The following is a 17,659-nucleotide window of genomic DNA, read 5'->3' on the forward strand; positions in this document are numbered from 1 at the left end:
CCTGGTCCTCCTGTCACAGACCTTCTGCAGTTCTATCCTTCGAGATAGATATTGAGAGGTTCCTTGTCATGATGAATGTGACATCATCCCTCTTGAACTTGACATTCGGGTCTGTCAGTTTGTTGTGCTGTGGCTGTGATGCTGGGAGCTACACAGCAGGGTCACCCATGGAGAACAGGTTTCGACTGAGCTTCCAGACGAAGGCAGAGTAGGAAGAAGGAGCACGCAGTCCACTTCCGTGAGCTAAGCCGTGGGGAACCTTGTGAACAGCAGTGTGACATTGTCTGCCATAGTGCTGGAGGACGAGGCACCCAGGTTGGCAGGCACTCACGGTCCGACTGGGGAAGAGCTGCCTCCTCACAGGAGAGTTGACTTTAATGGATGGAGCAAAGCTTTGGGGACTTTCATTCGTTGACGGAGCACGACTGGAAAGGAAAAGAAACCATTGCAAACCTCCGTGAATAGTTGGAACGTGGACTGCATGGGGTGCGAGTCTAGGACAGTTGGAAGTTGTCCTAAATGAAACGGAATGCATAATGATTGATCATCTAGGCATTAGTGAGCTGCCATGGACTGGTGTTGGCCGTTTCGAATCAGACAGTCATGTAGTTTGATATGCCGGGGGTGACAGGCTCCCAAACCCCTGCTTTTCACCTGCAGAAAACCTGGCACCCTAACAGAGCTAACTTTGTTTCTGAAGAGACGGGTCTACACTGCAGACATGCTCTAAGATGTCTGACAGCAATGGATCCATTCATTGGGCCTTACCGGATGATCTCCGCCATGCCCTTTCATGCAGAGCCGGCGTGTCTAAAGTGGAGAACGAAAAGCTGTCAGAGGTGGACTTTCAAAGAAGGGATCGGGTGGGGTGGGTGACCTAATCCATTCCAGGGCAGAAGAACGTGCTTTTCAAACTGGTCTCTCTACCTCAGGGGCAGCACAAACAGTCAGTGTGAATTTGATTTAAAAATAAATTTTAGCTACCGTGTTTGGAAACCAACAGAAAGTCCGTTCAACACACTCAAATCTATCTTTATCTGATTTTTAACCCTCTAGAGCTCACTGGCTCTTAACCTATGGGTCTTGAAGCACAGGTTTTCCTCCAGCTGGGCGCTGTGTACAAACTTCACGCGTGTGCCATTGATTGGGAAAGGTAGCATTTGACACCGTTTGTTATTTAGAAAAACCCCTCCGTGCACTTCAGCACTGCGGGGGCTTATGCACAATTGGGCTGCGGCCAGGATAGCCGGCCGGTGTGGAAGAGCAAGTGTCAGGAGTGACCCCATCCATTACCATCGTATACCTGTGGCACCATCAGCAATGCCAGCCCTCGCTGCTATTGTTGAGTACGTCCAGCAATGGCACAGATTCTTGCTAGCCGTCTTCCAGATGAGTTTCATATGCCAGGCAGTCTGAGATCATGTACAGTCTATGTCTCTGGTCCGAAGGAAACGGCCACTGTTCTCTATGTGAATCTGGATTTTCATGGTTTTGAATAAACTGGCTACTCAGAGAGCTTTTGTGTTCATCAAAATCGGTACCTTGTTCTCAATGATTGGTTTTAGAACAAATCAGCATCCTAAACTTGATCTTTGAAAATGCATTTCTTTTGTTTCCTTTTGGCTGATAAAACCTCTTTATATATATCTATATATGTCAGACACCACAACATACTTCATTTGAAATACCAAAGGGGGTGGCGTTCTGTGATGCATTTTGTGCTGCTTGCCCCGGTTCAGACTTGGGAGCTGGCGCGAATTGGATTTATTGAATCCAAACCTTCAGCCTCCCAGTCTGTGCTTCCTTGGGACCGAGCAAAATCAGCATTTGGCTCCAGGGAGACCCTGCAATGGAGCCTTCTCTGTGAGCACTGGAGATGGGCACAGCCTCAGGGGCGGGGCTGGGGGCTAGGGCTGAGCCCATGGGAACGCCCAGGCTCTGGTCCTGGCGGAGAGGGGAGGAGATGAAGGGCAGCTCATCAGAAAGGTGGAGGACCCAGCGGGGCAACAAAGTCTTTCCAAGTGAAGTTGCTAATTGCACTTTAATAATAGTCAGGAGGGCCGCAAAGGCCAGTGTTTGCACAGAGCAGGAAGGCCTGTTAGGCATCAGGCTGTGCTCTGAGGGCCCCACCAGGTTCCCTAGGCTGCCTGCCTTCTTTTCTTTCTTTCTTTCTTCCTTTCTTTCTTTTTTTTTTTCCAACTGTGACATCTGCTTGGTGCTTGTCCCTCCTGTGATACCATACTCCTCGCAGCTGTGCGGACCTCCAGCCCTGCGCTGGTGCATGGAGTGCCCTGAGCATACGGCCTTTTTGATGTGTGATAAAACAGAACCGAGCCACGGGGGTATGGCGAGCGAAGGCAGCAGAATATCAATTAACCTGCCCGGCACAAAGCTGCAGTGCTAGAGTGGACTAGGCATTTCACTGAAGTGTCAAGAAGACGGATAATGGATTCTAATTAGGGGTTGACTGCTCCCTCCTCACGGAGCCACTCCTGGTACTCAGACCCAGGAACCTAACATGCAGGGTAGTTTGGAAGGTCTGACAGGGGTCCTCAAACTTTTTACACACGGGGCCAGTTCACTGTCCCTCAGACCCGTTGGAGGGCTGGACTAGAGTTGAAAAAATACTATGAACAAATTTCTATGCACAGTGCACACATTTTACTTCGAAGTAAAAAATACCAAATGGGGCAAAAACACCCAGTGGGCTGGATAAATGTCCTCGGCGGGCCGTAGTTTGGGGACACCTGGTCTGTAATGTCCCACAACGGCAGGCGCGATCGATGACTTCTTACTTTTGTGGCCATGATGTTGTTCTCAGCAAAGTTGCTGTTTCCCCTTGAAAGTGCAGCCACTTGCACCCGAGCAGTCGCACAGCACCTCTATGGATGCAAATGCTCTGGGAGAGACCGTCTCTTGCCCGGCTACCAAAAGATACAGTGTCTGGGGTCTCAAAGGCTTGAGGGTAAACAAGCCGGCTCAGAAGCAACAAAGCTCACATGGAAGAAGCACACCAGCTTGTGTGATCACGAGGTGTCGAAGGGATCAGGCATCAAAGAACAAAACCCACACCATTGTAAATGAGGGGGAGTGCAGAGTGGGAACCCACAGGCCATTTTTGGGCAACTGGACATCCCTTACAGAAGGGTCTTGAGGAGGAGACGAGCCAGTCAGGGGGCAGTGTAGCAATGATGAAAAATACAAATTTCCTCTACTTCCTAAATGCTTCCTCCCCCCAACTATCATGATCGCAATTGTACCCTACAAATCCAGCTGGACAGGAGGATGTGCACTGGTACAGATAGGAACTGGAAACACAGGGAATCCAGGACAGAACCTCTCATGTCCAGTGGTAAGAGTGGTGATACTGGGAGGGTGGAAGGAAGGTGGGGTAGAAATGGGAACCAATTACAAGGTTCTACATATAACCTCCTCTCTGGAGATCAGTCAACAGAAAAGTGGATGAAGGGAGACGTTGGACAGTGTAAGATATGACAGAATAATAATGACTTGTAAATTGTCAAGGGTTCATGAGGGAGGGGGGAATGAGGAGGGAGGGGTAAAAAATGAGCTGATGCCAGGGGCTCGAGTGGAAAGCAGATGTTTTGAGGATGATGACAACAAATGTCCAAATGTGCTTGACACAATGGACGGATGTCTGGATTGTGATAAGTGTTGTATGAGCCCCAATAAAATGATTTAAAAAAAAAAAGACCTTCTCCAAGCACCAGTGGCTTAAGCCCAGAGCTGCCAACTTGAATACCCTCCAGGACTGACGTTCCCTGATGCAGACACCTTGGTCACCGGGCTTTTCCTTCCAAATGGAACAACCAGCTTGGGCCAGGGCGGGGCTGAAGGTCCTGGGGCTGCTCTACAGGATGGGATCCTGCCCTAGGGACCTAAAGAGTTAGCATCTGGGGCCCCCACCCTGTGACAGAAAGAACAGACCTCCAGGGGTAGTGGCCTGGGGTGTGTTCCTGGAGCCCGCCTTCTCCTGTTTTCCATTTCCTGCGTGCGCCAGTGAGGCCAGGCTAATGAGGGCGATGTTCCTCATTTTGCTGCACTTTTCCTGTGTAATTGGAAGTCCCGCTTTCTCCAGTGAGAAGTCGGTGCGAGCTGTTCCCCCGAATAGTTCTAAAAGCTTTGGACCACATGCTGATATCGGCTGCAAATTTATGGGCGAGAGTATAATGATCACTCCATAATGCAATATTAAAAGCCAGAGGTCTTTCACGGTGCGGAGTGAAGACAGAGTTCCAGCCTCCTTCCAGCTTCAAAAAGTGACTTGAAGGAGAATTATCAGCACTTGTACTATAAGAAGCAAGCAAGTTCACACATCCTCCCCACTCCAAATTACACACACACACACAGAGAGTAGCTATACGAGGGTATGGATTTAGTTAAAGCTCAGGAAAATCCGGCGCTGTTTCCAGGAGTGTGAGCGAGGGAGCTCTCTCAGGCACCAGTCTCGGGTTCCTGTGGCGTGGGGCACATCTGTAGATGTTCGCTCAGTTTGGGAGCTGCAGCCCAGCACTTGGCTGGCTATAACAAGGACTTGAGGGAGCAAAAGGCTGTTAAAAACATTTCTTTTTCTTCCTGCTTTTGCTTCATTAGTCCTAGAAACTATGGGTTCAGTGGCTGTGAGATGTCCTGTATAATTTAAGAAATTAATGAAAGCGTGCCTGATTTTTCCCAACGCTTTTTACTCTGTAAATATGTTGAGTTTAAAATTATTTTTTTAGCTGTCAGTTGAGGTTGTTGGAACCACAATATTTAAATATTGAAGAAACACAGGCACTTTGTGGTTGTTTCCATTTCTTAAGAAACACATTTCTTGAGAAGCCAAGTGTTAGGGATTATGAGCAACCTTGAGTCCAAGTTCACCCATAGCAGATCATCCTCTGACCTTGAAACAACCTAGTTCTTACAGTGCTTGTGAGGAAGGGGGTCCTGTGGCAAGGTGAAGGCCCTTTCTGGGGGTCAGAACTGGAAACCTCAGTTTGAACTGCTTTGGCAAAATGGAGAGTTAGAGCAATTTGCTGCTTGATGTCAGTGTTCCATGGCTCCCTTTGCCTGATTAATCTAGATACCAAGTGTAAAGGACTGGTGTGGGACAGGGAAACCCAGCCTCGTGGGACTTGGGGAGGACTTGAGAATGACTTAACCTGAACGTTGGTGAGGGCTGTAAACAAATCTCAAGTACATGGGAAGATGATGTGTGGACTTGACATTGTAAAAATGTCAGTCCTCATAAATTAATCTATACACTTAATATAGTTCTGAAATTATAGTAGAATTTATATTTTGGAATTGGAATATATTATCTCTATTATATGTATAATTTGAATAAATATATTTTATATCTATATAAAACAAATTATTTAATATATTTATATAATATAACATATAATATAGTATATATAATTTACAAAGCACTGATCTGGCAAAGGACTTGTATCTAGAATGTATAATGAGTTCTTACAACTCGTCAATAAGATAAAAATCCAGTTTTAAAAATGCAAAGATACATTACCAAAGAAGAACTATAAATAGCAAATAGGCACATGAACAGATGCTCTTCCATCATCAATATTGTTAATAAGTCAAAACCCCAAACCAAATCTATTGCTGTCAAGTTAGTTCTGATTCATGGTGACCCCTGTGTACGTGCACAGAACCGGCCAATCGGGGTGTGTGGCTGCGCTCCTTACGGGAGCAGATCGCCAGACCTTCCCTCTGTGGGGCCACTGGATGGGTTCAAACCACGAACCTTTAGGCCACTAGTTGCGCACTCTGTTTGCAGCCCCAGGGACCTCACTAACAATTAGGGAAATGCAAGTCAAAATCACCACGAGATACCACCGCATACCCGCTGGAATGGCCAACATCATGAAGACTGACCGTATGGTGAGAAGATGGAGAAACTAGAACACAGTGGGCTGTGGTAGGCGGCTAACCCCGAGGTCAGCAGTTCGAAACCACTAGTGTCTCTGAGGGAGAAAAATGACGCTTCCCACTCTGGTAATGAGTTACCGTTGGAAACCCACAGAGGCAGTTCTACCCTGTCCTACGGCATCAGTATGAGTTGAAAAGACTGGATGGTGGTGAGAGTTTGCAAGCACTCAGACATTTTTTAATTCCTCCACATTTTAATTATATTTTATTGTATTTTTGGTGAAGACTTACATAGCAATTTAGGATCCGACTCAGTAATTTCTATATGAGTTGTTCAGTAGCATTGGTTATGTTCTTCACAATGCATGAAGATTCTCATTCATTCCTAACAAAATATTTTCGGTGCTTATCTGAGAGAACAAAAGTTTTTGGGAAAAAAAAGAAGGGGGAGCAGGTCCCATTAGACCTAATGCTAAATGATAAAGAAAACCAACAATGTCAAGATAGACAAGAATATACAGGCTGAGGTTGGCAGCTGTTGAGAAAGTCCAGTGCTAGAGTCAAGGCCACATCAGGATTTAGACTTCACCAACAGTCGTGTTCCTCATCAGGGAGATTGGGACGATTGACAAGCCACAGGGAAATGATCAAACCATAGTCTCTCATCATTCACAATAGAAAATGTAGTTGTTTTAATAGTTAAATGTGAAAAGTGGGATCCTAAGAGAACACAATTCAAATGCAAGTGAATATTCATCAGTTTTGTGGTGATAAAGTAACTTCTGGGGACACAGTGGAAATAGCTACTAACCGACCATGAGGTTGGCAGTTCAAGTCCACCAGTCGCTCCTTGGGAGAAAGATGAGGCTGTCTGCTTCTGTAAAGACTGACAGCCTCAGAAATCCTCACCAGCCGCCCTGCTTTGTCCTATTGGGTCACTATGAGTTGGAATTGACCAGATGGCACTGGGCTTGGGGTTTGGAGTGGTAGAAAGGGCCACTTTATGCATTCGTCCAAAGCCAATGTCCAGAGGGGGTGGAAAAAAGAAGGAAAACTTGAATGATTTGACCCAAAACTTATGTGTAAAATGCAACATCAAGTAAAACACTAAAAGGCCGAAAATGAACTGCAGAAAACACCAGCATCATTGATTGCTACAAAGGGATGTGGTAGCTTTTGCTGAAGGAAAAAAACAAAGGAAAGAAATTTCAGTTAATATTTTTAATTTGTAAAGAGTCCCCATACATAAGTACAAGGATAAAACCCCCAGGGGAAAGACGATAGATGGCATTTTGGAAAAGCAAAACAAAAAATCAGGGAACCAATAAACATATGGAAGAAAATTGGTCCGCAAATGGGTGCATAAGCAAATGTAGTGAAGAAAGCTGATGGTGCCCGGCTATCAAAAGATATAGCATCTGGGGTCTTAAAGAATTGAAGGTAAACAAGCAGCCTTCTAGCTCAGAAGCAACAAAGCCCACATGGAAGAACCACACCAGCCTGTGTGATCACGAGGTGTCGAAGGGATCGGGTATCAGGCATCAAAGAACAAAAAATCATATCACTGTGAATGAGGGCGAGTGGGGACCCAAAGCCCATCTGTAGGCAATTGGACATCCCCTTAGGGAAGGGTCACGGGGAGGAGATAAGCCAGTCAGAGTTTAGGGTAGCAACGATGAAACATAGTTCCTAAATGTTTCCTACCCCCCGCCCCACTATCATGATCCCAATTCTACTTTACAAATCTGGCTAGACCAGAGGGTGTACACTGGTACAGATAGGAACTGGAAACACAGGGAATCCAAGGCAGATGATCTCTTCAGGACCAGTTGTGCAGGTGGTGATACTGGGAGGGTAGAGGGAGGGTGGGATGGAAAGATCTACATGTGACCTCCTTCCTCCCTGGGGAATGGACAACTGAAAAGTGGGTGAAGGGAGGCATCGGATAGTGTAAGATATGACAAAATAATAATTTATAAATTATAGTGTAAGATATGACAAAATAATAATTTATAAATTATGAAGGGTTCATAAGGGAGTTGGGAGCAGGGAGGGAGGGAGAATATGAGGAGCTGACTTCAGGGGCTTAAATGGAGAGCAAATGTTTCAAAAACGATGAGGAAAATTAATGTACAAATGTGCTTTACATAATGGATGTATGTATGGATTGTGATAAGAGTTGTCTGAGCCCCTAATAAAATGATTTTAAAAAGAAGAAAATTGGTCCGTACCAATAATCAAAGACTTGTAAATCAATTATCATGTTTTTCTCCAGAGTTTTTTTCTCCCTCCAAGATTGGCGAAGAGCGTAGTGTAGGCAAAAGGGCATTCTGCCACTGGGCTCTCCAATGGGCTGGGCCATTTTATAGAGTGGTGTGGCAAAGTGATGGGTTGGAAGCCATAACAAAGCCTCATTTCAACTTTTGGAGCTGTCCCTTGGGGCTACTGGATGTGCATCAAGATGTATGTGCAAGTACACCCCTATTTAAACCAGACAGGGAGTCCAGCTAACAACGATGATAGGTGGGACTCACTGCCATCGGGCACATGTCAGTTCATGCAATGGTAGAAAGCAACAAAAAACGTTGCGCCCTGGGAAGATGGTCAGGAAATGTTATGCTACAGAAAGAGAAAAGATGACAAAATAGTGTGTAGAGAGGGGGTCTTTTTCTCTCTAGGGAAAAAAATAAATAATTTATATGTGCAGCTCGGAAAAAGATAGGCCGACAGTGGCTCGTTTGAGTCTGTGGTCTGACCTGTAGAGATACACTTTTTAAATTGAGCATCTTTCCCATTCTCGGTCTAGGGCTGGATTCTGGATGGTATCCCTGAAACCCGGGAGCAGGCTCTACTAATACAGACCCTCGGGATCACCCCCAGACACGTTGGTGAGTAGCCTCACTGTTGAGTCCCTCCCACCTGAGCTTTGGTCCCCAGGCCCCCATGGGAGCCATGGAGAGTAAGTGAGTGACCCCCGAATCTGTGTTACTGACTTCCCAGTACCCAGCTTCAGCCCAGGCATCTTCCAAGAAGAAGGCTTGGTGGGCCCTTGGCAAAGTGAGAAAAAGCAGGGGGGTGGGCACGGGGTAGGGTAAGTACATGCTATAAGCTAAACCCACACAACAGAAGAGCGACCTCTGTCCTGAGACCATCATGCTCTCTGTGTTTTCCTGCTAAGAAGACTATTCTTGTCGGAAGCCACAGGAACGGGAATGATGCTGGGTTTCATGTCGTTGCACAAGAGAAGCATAAGGCAGGTCCAGGGCTGCGATGTCCCGACCTGCTGCTCAACACGCTCTCTCTCTCCTCTGCCCAGTTGTGCTGAGCGCACCAGACTTGGTCCTGATCGAAAGAAACGTGGGGAAGAGGATCGACCCTCGAACTGGCGGTACGGCCACCTGCAGCCATCGCTTCCTGCCTCACTTTGATGGGCTTTGGAGATCATCCCAGTGACACCGCCACCTCCCGCTTATTGAGCACTTGCCAGAGGGCTCATGGGAGGTCACACAGGCAGACTGAGGCTCAAGTGTAGCAGGCTGGACTCAAAGCTGAAATAAAACTCGGCAGATGAAGAAGTGGGGACCCTGAAGGATTAGAGGCTATGCCCCAACCATGGCAGATCCAGACCAGGACTTGGATCATGATACCCGGACAAGTGGGATTTGGCTCACCCTCTGATGAGCCCGGGAACCAGGGAAACCATCTCTGCCTCCTTGTGACAAAGTGTGTGTACCCCTTGTTCTCTGGGATGGGTGCTCATGGCTCCGGCCCGGGTAGCCAGAAAGCGAGGCATGGAGGTTATCTGGGAGAATTGGCGAGTGCTGTGGGGGACCCTTGAACTGGCCGTCTAAGAAAGGGTAGTCCATCATGTATGGGAGAGCCCTCTGACCTTCTGAGCTCAGGCTCGGGGGCGGGGGGAGGTGGGGAGGGGGGCAGGCAGATCTGGCTTTAGGGCTTCCTGGCCCTGGTCTTCCTAGCTTTATGACCTGAGAGAAGTTGTTCAGCGCCCCTGAGACTCAGTTTTCTCATGTGTATGTGGAGATGAAAACCCAAACACGTTACCGTATGGTGGTATTGCTATGAGGGTGAACTCTGCGTCCGCCGAACCCAAACCTGCTGCCATCGAGTTCATGCCACTCATAGTAGCCCTGTGTAGGGTTCCCAAGGCTGTAAATCTTTTAAACAGTTTTATTAACACTTCATCCACATGTCATGCCATTCAATCATCCAACCATATCAAGAAGAGTTGTACAATTTTTACCACATTCAATTCTAGAACATATTTTTCTTCCTTGAACTCATTGTTATTCATGTAATTATTTTTTTTCCTAATTGTGGCAAAAATGTACACAACAAAACATACTCCAGTTCCACAACTTCTACATGTATAATCCATCAATTGCACTCTTCATATTGTGCAATCATTATTGATAGACTTTTCTAAATGATTCCAACCATTTACATAAACTCAATGCGCCCTAAGCAGCGATGCTGTCTCCTTCATCCGCGGTAACCATTGGCCAAGTGTGGTTTCTCTTTCTGTTGTTTGGAAGTTCTCTTGATATAATATTCCCATATCACATACTTCCATGGCTAAATCACTTTTAAAAGCGTTGTCTCCGCATCGTCACAATCAGAGACCGTCAGTCCTCTTTCCCCTGCAGCGCAGCTGGTAGCTTTGAAACACGGACTTTGTGGTCAGCAGCCCCTCATTCCCAAATGCACCGCTGCCCCCATCACCCCACGCATCCAGCCTGGTGATGACGTGTTGCAATCGTTACGAGGCACCCTTGCTATGCATCACTGGTGTTGGGAGCTGCATCCTTTTGTGGTGAGCCACCCTGGCCCATCTCTGCCGGCTAGAATTCAGCGACTCTCATTTCCGGGACAAGCAGCCCCCAGGCCAGATGCAACCACCTAATCGTGTAAGCTACTGCGTGTCCGAGGTGATTCTGACCGCCCCTCTCTCCGTTACAGAGATCTATCACACCACCTTTGACTGGCCCCCAGAATCTGAGGTCCAGAATCGACTGATGGCACCGGAGGGCATCTCAGAGCTGGAGACGGCTCGGAAACTGCTGGACTATCACAGGAACATCGTCAAGATCATGCCCTCGTACCCTAAAATCCTCAAAGTCATCAGTTCTGACCAGCCATGTGTGGATGTCTTCTACCAGGGTAAACACAAGTGGGCAGCTCCACTCGCCTGTCCTCTGGGCCCCTCTCCCCAGACGCGCATCCAAGGAGCAAGCGTCCCCCGCACACCTACCCTCCTTACCTGGCCGTCACCCAGGGTGACAGTGGACCGCACACATCCACCACGTTCTGGGGACCGTGGGAGTCAAGCGGAGGCTTCATTGATGGACACTCAGGTGTATCTGGGAGTGGGCCACGTGGAGGTCCTGGGCTTGTGTTCGCCACGCAGATGTGGACATATTTCAGGCCCCATAGCAGATTAGAAAGTTTAGGGGGCGGAGGAGAAAAGCTAAGGGTTGGAGTACAGGGCTCCTGGTAGCAAGGAGTTGGGACTGACCATGACACAGAAGGGAGAGCTAGTTTATAGGACTACGCTCACTCCAAGACTTTGAGGGTCCGGTCATATCTGTCCAAATCTGCCCCTACCACATTCCAGCTGCAACTTTTCTAAGCCCACTGAGCCTCAGTTTTGTCATCCTTAAAATGAGAACAAAAATCGCCCCTGGTTTAGGTGAGGGTTAACTGAGATCCTGCACGTCAGGCACCCAGAGCGCTGAGGCCAGAGCTGGTTCAAGAAAGAGCTCAGTAACCATCAAGTATTGTTGTTATTTTCATGGTCCAAAATCCAGAGGGGAAGGGCAAGTTGCAACCATTCTGTCCCTAAGGAGCTGTAGCGTTTTTCTCTTTTAAATTGTGAATCGGGTGTGGTTTCACAGGCATCCTCCTCTCTGCATTCACGGTTTTAAACAATGTATCAAACCTCCCGGGCTTCCTCTGTTTCCCTTAGCTCCTCCGCTTTTCCCATCCCCCCACCCTGTCGTGTATTAGCTCCCACTTCACCACTTACCCTCTGGCCCACTGCTTCCCCACGCATCCCTGGTAACTATCCAAATTGGTTTCTTTTTAAACAATTCTTTTACTGGGGGCTTGTACAACTCTTACCACAATCCATCCATTGTGTCAAGCACATTTATACATTTGTTGCCATCATCATTCTCAAAACATTTGCTTTCTAGGTGAGCCCTTGCAATCAGCTTCTCTTTTTTTCCCCTCCCTCCCTCATGAACCCTTGATAATTTATAAATTATTATTATTTTGTCATGTCTTACACTGCCTGGCGTCTCCCTTCACCCACTTTTCTGTTGTCCGCCCCCCTGGGAGGGGGTTATATGTAGATCCTTGTGATCAGTTCCCCCTTTCTACCCCTATCTTCCCTCTACCCTCCTGGTATTGCTACTCTCAATATTGATTCTGAGGGGTTTAATCTGTTCTGGATTCCCTGTGTTTCCAGCTCTTACCTGTACCCGTGTTCATGATCTGGCTTAGCCGGATTTGTAAGGTAGAACTGGTTTCTGTGGGTCTGAAAGTCTCGTCTTGATGTTTTCTGTAAGAATGGTCTCAGACAGCTCTCGCCCCTTTGTGCTTGTCTTCTCCACTCAGCACAGTGTCCTCCAAGCCCTCCCCTATCATGAGGTGAGTCACAGTGTCTTTGTTGTTCTTTAACAATACATTGTATTCCAGTGTGTATACCAAAGTCTTTCATCCATTTTTTCCACAGTGGGCTGTTACCACCTTCTCGAGTAGCTGTATAATTGTTTCCATCTTCTTGAGTAGCTGTATAATTTGTAAAAGGTTTTGCTAAGCTTCCTGTGTCTCCACACCCAGTGGTCCCCTTCATGGCAAAGGAAGCACATTTTCTGTTTGCCCTCAAACAGATGAACCCATCCTTTAGACACTTGACCCCTCACAAAGCGTCCTTCCTCCTTACCTTCTCCAGCGGCCTGCCCAGGAAGTTCCATTTTGGTAGCAGAGAGGTGGTGCTCCCTGGACTCCAGCCTGGAGCCCTGCCAGGACCATGGGCATCTGGGAACAAAGGCTACTTTTTAAAAATGCCAGGCTCATGGTGCCTTACAGCTTACCAGCGCTTCTGCTTCTCAAAAGGGCCTTTAGTAGCAGACCTACTTCGCTCGTACAAGATAAACAACCACAACATTTATCTTATGCCACGGTTCTGAATTTACACATTAATTACTTCCAAATTACTTAATTAAATTTAAAAGTTCATATGATCGTTCATAAAGAATTCATGCCCAGAATTGTAAATAAAAATGAGAGCGTCTAAATATTAATTAATATTAATTAATAATGCAGAGAGAGAAATTGAAAACTGAAATGCAAAATTTTCTCTGTGTTGTGCTCCTAATCTCTCCGCAGTGCATCTAGCAACCACATATTTTTAAAAAGAATAATTAGAAGTTGAGCCTGTCTGGGGGATCATTACTTCTAATTAGCTTAGTTATTTACTGTAAATTGAGCATCATTTGTAAGCAGGCTGCTTTGCCGATAGGGGCTGTGTTTTCCGGATGCACTGGGTTGCGAAGGCCTGAGAGTGCAGAGCTTGGCGTGGGTGGCTTCTTTGAGGTCCTACCTTGGGCAGCTTGCCCTGCCAGCACCCTGCGGGCAGTTTGCCCCAAACCAGACTCATGGCCTTCGTGTCTGTCGATGCCGACTCACAGTGAGTCTGTAGGACAGGGTAGACCTGCCCGTGAGGTTCCGAGGCTGTGCTGTTTATGACAGGAGAAAAGCTCTGTCTTTCGGTAGTGGAGCTGCTGGTGGTTTTGAACTGCCGACCTTGCGGATCATAGCCCCAGGCATAACCACTATGCCCAGCTTACTCATCCCTGTAATGGGGGCAAAAAGAACACATCTCTCTTGGGATTGTTGAACTTGTCACAAGAGAGGAGTGTTCAGCTTGGGGTGAAAAAGAGCTATTGATGGTGCTCACCATCCCCTTGCAGACAGCCCGTTGGCTTCCCTCCACTTTAGTTCTAGGAAGGAGAGATCCTACTATCGCTACTGAACTGGTTTAAAAATCCCACCGAGATTCCTGCCTTCAACGGTGGCGCCATGAACGTATCCCCGTAGTTATCCACGGAGGGTCAGTTTGTCTCCCCCACAACACAGGGGACTTCTGATCCTATCTAGAGAGATTGGGGTATCACAACCTTGGGGTGTGCTGCTTGGTATCTAATGGATTCAGCCCATGTGATGCACAGGCTAGCTGTCCCCTAACCCCAGAGAATCATGGGGCCCCAAATATCCCGTACTGCTACAGTTGAAACACCCCGCCACACCTGTAAACTGCTTCAGGATGACTACGTCTCTGAAGGCGGGCGTGTGGGCTGAGCCCCTGGTCCAGGACAGAATCGTTAGGAGGCAAGTTGGCAGGAAGGTATAACAGGGTCACTGTTCTGTATAGGAGGGTCTGGGCCCTCGTCGGGGGGGGGGGGGGGTGGGGGGGGGTGGAGGGAGAGGCAGGCCTGGGGAAGGAGACTGCTTTGAAGTACGCAGGCTAGGGGTTGGGGGAGGCTGAGACTGGCTCAGCCCTCCCCCCACCTCCCTCCAAGCTCAATTGCCCAAATGGCCTAATCAGCCTGTTCTTGTACCCAGGTGGGAGGTGACTGGCTTGATGTTCAGTCCCTGTTTCCCAGTGACTTCTTGGCATCCAGCGCCCCCACTGTGTGGGTAACCTTCTTGCTGGAGACACCCCCCCACCCCTGCCTTTCCACTTCTCTTTGTTCATCAAATGCCAGGGCTGCACCACAGGCCAGGGCAGAGCCGCTCAACCTGCCCGCTCCAGTGACCTATTTGATCACTGCCTCTTTGGAGACTTGCAACCAAGTTGGTGTCACCAGGGTGCAGCTGCACAAATTATTTTCCACCAGTTCCTGAGTCCTTTAGAAGTCCCTGCGTGCCCGGCTCCCGCTCAGCCTGCCACACGTATCAAAGCGGGCCTCCTTCAGGAAAGATGCCTGGTCCACACAGCAGCCTGTTAAAGGCTCCGCTCAAATTCGGTCTGGAAGCATCCCAACCCCAGACTGTACCATCTCACATTCCAGGACCAGGGCAACCCCCATCCCGTCGCCCCTCTCTCGTCCCCTCCACTACAGCACCCCCAGCACCCATTCAAACTGGCAGGAAGTACAGGCACCCCTGTGTTTTAGAGGAATCCCAGGGTGTGTCAAGAGGGACACTGTCTGCGGATTTCGTTGCCCTCCCCCCTCTGCGGGGCCCAGGTCTGAAGAGAGCTCCTTTCTCCCCCAGCTTGACCCCCTGCTGCTGGGAGGCACACAGAGGGCCCCACGGCACTGGCAAAGGGCGAAACAATTGCTGCCGTGACAAAGCAAAGGTGTAGTCAGGGGGTTTCCTTTATGTAGGACGGCTTGGTTACCTTGTATGCTCTCGTTGCAGCTCTGACCTATGTCCAAACCAACCATCGATCTAATGCCCCGTTCACCCCGAGAGTGCTGCTGTGTGGGCCAGTGGGCAGCGGGAAAAGTCTGCAGGCTGCTCTCTTGGCACAGAAATACGGTCTTATCAATGGTGAGTGGACCTGCTTCTAGAACCTTCCTACACCCCACCCCACCCCCGAGTCCCTGTTTTACTGGCACAGGTGTGGGGGGCGGCGTACCATCAGCATCATTTTTCTTTCCGGCTGTCTGCTCTAACAATTTCCCGATGGTTCATCTGGGCCAGGATAACAGTTGTCCCTTCTAAGCAATATTGTCGTAAAAACATTAGCCAATAAAAGCCTCATGTCCGCAGCCAAAGAGATGGACCTTTTTCTCGCCGTCATTTTCTGTCTCCTTTGGAGCACAGGCTTGTCCGTGTTCCACCCCGAGGTGCTTCCAGCTCACTGCTGCATTTCCCCTCAAAGCTGCAGCTCCTGCATAATGTGGATCTGCGATTTGTTTATTTTCTCCTGGCTCCCTCCCGCGGTATCCCCCACCCCGGTATCCCCCACCCCGGTCACTGTGCTGGCAGGAGAGCGATTTCTGAGCCAGAGGAGGGCTTCTCGCTCCGCACCGTTCCAATAAATATTTTACCAGAAGGAGAGAATATACTGAAATGAGCTCTCCAGGTCTTTCTCCGAGGGGTCCCAGGTGGTCTTGGATGCCAGTCTGCCGTCAAGAGGATAAAGGGTTGGAAAGGAGGAAGGATTGTAGCAGATGCACAGTTCAGTCGGGGGGAGTTTAAGGCACGCTTTCCCCAAATACTCTGCACACCTGCACAACCTCCTTCTGATTTACTTAGAAAACGCGAGGCCTGCGCTTGCACATATATAAATATATAGGGAGGCATAAAAAAAGTTTGGGGAAAAATGGAATTAAAAGGCAATGGAATTTTCCATAAACTTTTATGCCTCTCGCACATGTATGTATATATTCCACATATTTCCATACACATACCACATAAATATTTATAACATGTGTGTGTATATGTACATCTATTTTATATATCTATACACACATATTGTAGGTATATTTGTCTATGAAGGGGCTTCAAAAAGTTTATATGGAAAAAGGAATTAAAATAATGGAAAATTTCCATAAACGTTTGGGAATGTGTATACACACATACATATGTATTTATTTTATTTTTTCCCCAGAAGGATCAAGTTTTGAATGAAAATGCTCTTCACCTGGGTTTCCTCCAACTTAAAATTCTCAAGTCACTGAGACCAACCAGAAATCAGTGGCAAAAATCACACCTATAAAATGAAAACAGAAGCAGCAATTTGATTTATTCTACAAATTGGCTTAAATCCCCAAACCAAGCCTGTTGCCATTGCCTGAGACCCATAGGGACCCGTAAGGACCACTAGGACAGGGCAGCAATGTCCCGTTGGACTTTCAAGGCTGTCGTCACAGCCACCTCTTGCTCCCTCGAAGGGGCTGGTGGATTTGAGCTTCCAACCTTTGGGTTAGCAGGTGAGCACTATTAGCATGGAGCCACCAGGCCTCCCCCAAAGTTTGGTTTGTGTGGAAAAGTAATCTAAATGCTTTAAGATAAAAATGGGCTTTCTCTGACATTTGCTTGTTGTGAAGCAAATGGGGTCATTTCAATAATCCCTTTGACTTTCCTTGTTGGGAGGGTGATAAGGTTAAATCCCTAGCTCTGGGGTCTCTGATTGTAGCGACCCCGCATGCTCAGTGCCTGCATGTCTTGCTGTGTGGAGGATGTGCAGAGTGACTGAAGGAAGCACACTGTTGGCAGGACAGCATCTGACAAGCAGGGACAAGACCTCCCTACACAGCATGCCTTCATGTTAATAATTGCCAGTGGGCCCGATTTTGTGCTGGCTGAGACTCACGTTCAAGAAGAGGCTGTTCTGGATGTTACTAATCTTGATGTAGTGAGATACCCGTCGACGTGTGCAGCTATGGACATAGAAAAGCTCACCATGGCCTTTCCTGGGAGATAGTTCGTTCTCTCTCTCTCTCTCTCTCTCTCTCTCTCTCTCTCTCTCTCTCTCTCTCTCTCCATGGAGGGGGCTCGTTTTGATTGTTGAGCATTTGGAGAGTCCCTCAGGGAGTTTCTATTTCTCTAGGCCATTCTTGAGATTGAGGTCGATGCATGGATGAGCTCAGAGTGTCCAAGAGCCACTCACGGTACTTTTGGGGGTCCTGTGAGTCCACAGCTCCGGGAGCGGCCAGCACCCCTATGGCGACCACCCACTGACTGGGTTCTACTCGCCACTTTTCTAAACCTCTTAAACAACAACAAC

At 48.0% G+C, this 17,659-nt stretch overlaps 1 protein-coding gene across 2 annotated transcripts in view; it reads left to right on the plus strand.

Annotated features, from left to right (window-relative positions):
* Positions 1 to 17,659, plus strand: part of AK8 (adenylate kinase 8) — a 162,717-nt gene that overhangs the window by 45,326 nt on the left and 99,732 nt on the right. For both annotated transcript variants that reach the window (XM_075559083.1, XM_075559084.1), the window contains 4 exons: positions 8,702 to 8,783; positions 9,212 to 9,283; positions 10,873 to 11,073; positions 15,343 to 15,474. In XM_075559083.1, coding sequence (XP_075415198.1) covers positions 8,702 to 8,783; positions 9,212 to 9,283; positions 10,873 to 11,073; positions 15,343 to 15,474 — 487 coding nt within the window. The remainder of the gene's footprint in view (positions 1 to 8,701; positions 8,784 to 9,211; positions 9,284 to 10,872; positions 11,074 to 15,342; positions 15,475 to 17,659) is intronic.

The sequence above is a fragment of the Tenrec ecaudatus genome, chromosome 10 (genome assembly GCF_050624435.1).
Source record: "Tenrec ecaudatus isolate mTenEca1 chromosome 10, mTenEca1.hap1, whole genome shotgun sequence".
NCBI classification, from domain to species: Eukaryota; Metazoa; Chordata; class Mammalia; order Afrosoricida; family Tenrecidae; genus Tenrec; species Tenrec ecaudatus.